Source organism: Plectropomus leopardus, unplaced genomic scaffold, assembly GCF_008729295.1.
Source record: "Plectropomus leopardus isolate mb unplaced genomic scaffold, YSFRI_Pleo_2.0 unplaced_scaffold26465, whole genome shotgun sequence".
Classification (NCBI taxonomy): domain Eukaryota; kingdom Metazoa; phylum Chordata; class Actinopteri; order Perciformes; family Serranidae; genus Plectropomus; species Plectropomus leopardus.
The window spans coordinates 1-2,595 of NW_024628785.1; the positions used below are offsets into that span (position 1 = coordinate 1).

Consider the following 2,595-nt stretch of genomic DNA (forward strand, 5'->3'; position numbering starts at 1 on the left):
GTCACCTTTGGCTGATTTTTTGCAGTTTGCCGGACATTTCTCGCCAAGCTGCTCGTCATATTTTTTCCGTGTTTTAGTTTTGTCCCGTTTCAGAAGTTAAAATCCACGTGAAGACAAATGAATGAGAAAACTTTTGTTGCTCCGGGCATTAAAGGGTTAAAAGTGTTCGTTCCACTCCCTGCGGCACCGTAAGGTCGCATCCATTAGAAATGCGAGGTTAAGGCACGCCGGCTGATGTGGCGGTGGTCGGTTTGGCGTCACACGGTGGTCATGAGTTTGAGCGAGCCCGACCTGAAGCGAAGGATCTTCCTCTTCAGGTTGTGTGACGCTTTGATCTTGACGAAGGCCTTCACCTGAGCTGCGCTCACTTCCTGTCCCGCCGCCCCGGCTGCTGCTAGCTGGCTCTGCCCCCTGCCGGTGCCGCCCCCTCCACTCTCCTCCGTGTCACTGGCGGCGCTGCTCTCCTCAGCGTCCTCCTCGCTGGACTCGCTGTCTCCGAAGCGGTTGGCGGTGTAGTTGGACCGCTCGTCCTCGCTGGTGTCCACGATGGTGGAGTGAAACAGAGACGCGCACTCGGCCGAGTACTCAGAGTCACTTCCTGCCACGTAGGCGTACTGGCTGCTCGCCTGCTCGGCGGCGGGAACGAAGTCGTGAGAACGGCTCAGCAGCTCCTTCCGCTGCCGCCGCTGAGTGCGCCTGAACGCCTCGTCGTACGGCACCTCCATGATCGCACGCAGCCGTCGGTAATCATTCCGTTTGTACTTCGGTTTGGCGACGACCACGACCTGGTCGCGCCCATGATGACGATGATGGTGGTGATGGTGGTTTCCATGGTGATGGTGCCTGGATGAGCGCACGCTGCTCAGCGTGGACGTGGAGTGTTTGTCCAGGACTCGGCCCTCTGGGATGGACGCAGGGAGGCAACTGATCCTGGAGGAAGACGTCGCGTGTCCACTGCCGCCGCCGGCTGCCCTCCTGGACACTCTGACGGAGCCGCCATTGTCCAGCGGGCGGGACTTCATGGAGCAGTGGTGGGACACTTCTCCTCGTCTCCCTGACGGAGGCTCATTGTGTTCAGACGCCAGACTTGTCTTCATTTTGACCGTCTTGACGTTCTTACTGCCGCCCTTTCGGAGTTTGACGCTCTGCCGCTGGGCGGGAATGTACTTGGCGTTGACCATGTGACCTCCTGCGTCCTCTGGACTCTGGGAGGAGGAGCCGAGACTGGCTGACCTGTCGGCTGTCTCTGTGGGGATGGTCTGACGCTTGGTGGCGTGTTTGGGGGTCGCGGACTGCACTTCTGGTTCGGGAAAGAAACATGGTGGCTTGGCGTGTTTGGGGGAGGAGTTAGCTCTAGGAACGCCCAGCTCCCTGAAGTCTTTGGGCGGAGCAGCTGTGGATGCCGCGACAGGAGGAAGTCTTTTGTTTTTAAGTTTGAGCAGCGTGTTGGCGTCCTGGACGCCGTCGCTTAGCGGACAGCTGCTCTGGATCTGTGAGACGGCGCTGATGGCCATCGTGTCGACGCCACCTTCAGTGAAAACATCCTGCTGCTCCTCAGGTTTACTGTCCACAGACTGCTGTCTCTGTGGAGACACGGCGGCCGCCAGGCGCGGCCCCCTCAGAGTCCTCCTGCAGAGGCTGGCCTGCCGCAGGACGCTCTTTGACGGCTCAGTGCAGATGCTGGTCCGGGGTCTGCTGGTCCTGATGTGCGGCGCCCTACGCTGCAGCAGCCCATAGATGTAGCCGTCCAGACGCTTGTGAGGAGGCATTTGGGAGGAAGAGGAGGACGGCGCCGGCCAGGAGAAGCTCTGAGAGACGAGAGGAGCAGAAACAGGAAGAGGGAAAGACTCGCCGCCTGCCTCGCCGCTCCGCAGAGGCGCCTCTTCTCTGCCTCCGTGACCCAGCGCCTGCAGGAAGGCGGGGCTCTGCACGGACACGGCATGCAGTGGGCTCGGGTAGCGGTAGATGTCGCTGCCGTTTCGGGCCACCAGGTTGCGGTGGTACTTGGACTGGGAGTCGCAGGACGCCACTGAGGAGGCGGGGTCCAGGGATGGCGGCTGAGGAGCCGACAACGAGCGGCGGACCGTCCCCGAGGACAACGAGTCATCGCAGAGTCCGCCGACCAAACCGTCACAGTCTAGACAGCTCGTGAGCTCGTCTGAGGGGACACAGAGAGACACCATGAGACAGACGCAGTGAGGGTGGTGGCTGTAACACGCATGGACCAAAGCACACGGACTGAAGCCCACAGACCACAACACACGGACCGAAGCACATAGACCACAACACACGGACCGAAGCACACAGACATAAACACACGGACCGAAGCACACGGACGGAAGCACACAGACATAAACACACGGACCGAAGCACACGGACGGAAGCACACAGACATAAACACACGGACCGAAGCACACGGACGGAAGCACACAGACATAAACACACGGACCGAAGCACACGGACGGAAGCACACAGACGTAAACACACGGACCGAAGCACATAGACCACAACAAACGGGCCGAAGCACACGGACCAAAACAAACAGACCAAAGCACACAGACCACAACACACGGGCCAAAGCACACGGACCATAAA

The 2,595-nt window shown here is 59.9% G+C and overlaps 1 protein-coding gene across 1 annotated transcript; it reads right to left on the reverse strand.

Annotated features, from left to right (window-relative positions):
* Positions 1-6: 6 nt before the first annotated feature.
* Positions 7-2,267, reverse strand: dact1 (dishevelled-binding antagonist of beta-catenin 1). Its single transcript, XM_042517028.1, has one exon. It carries the CDS (start codon positions 2,181-2,183, stop codon positions 258-260), a length of 1,926 nt encoding a protein of 641 aa, XP_042372962.1. The 5' UTR covers positions 2,184-2,267; the 3' UTR covers positions 7-257.
* Between the last annotated feature and the right edge of the window lie 328 nt (positions 2,268-2,595).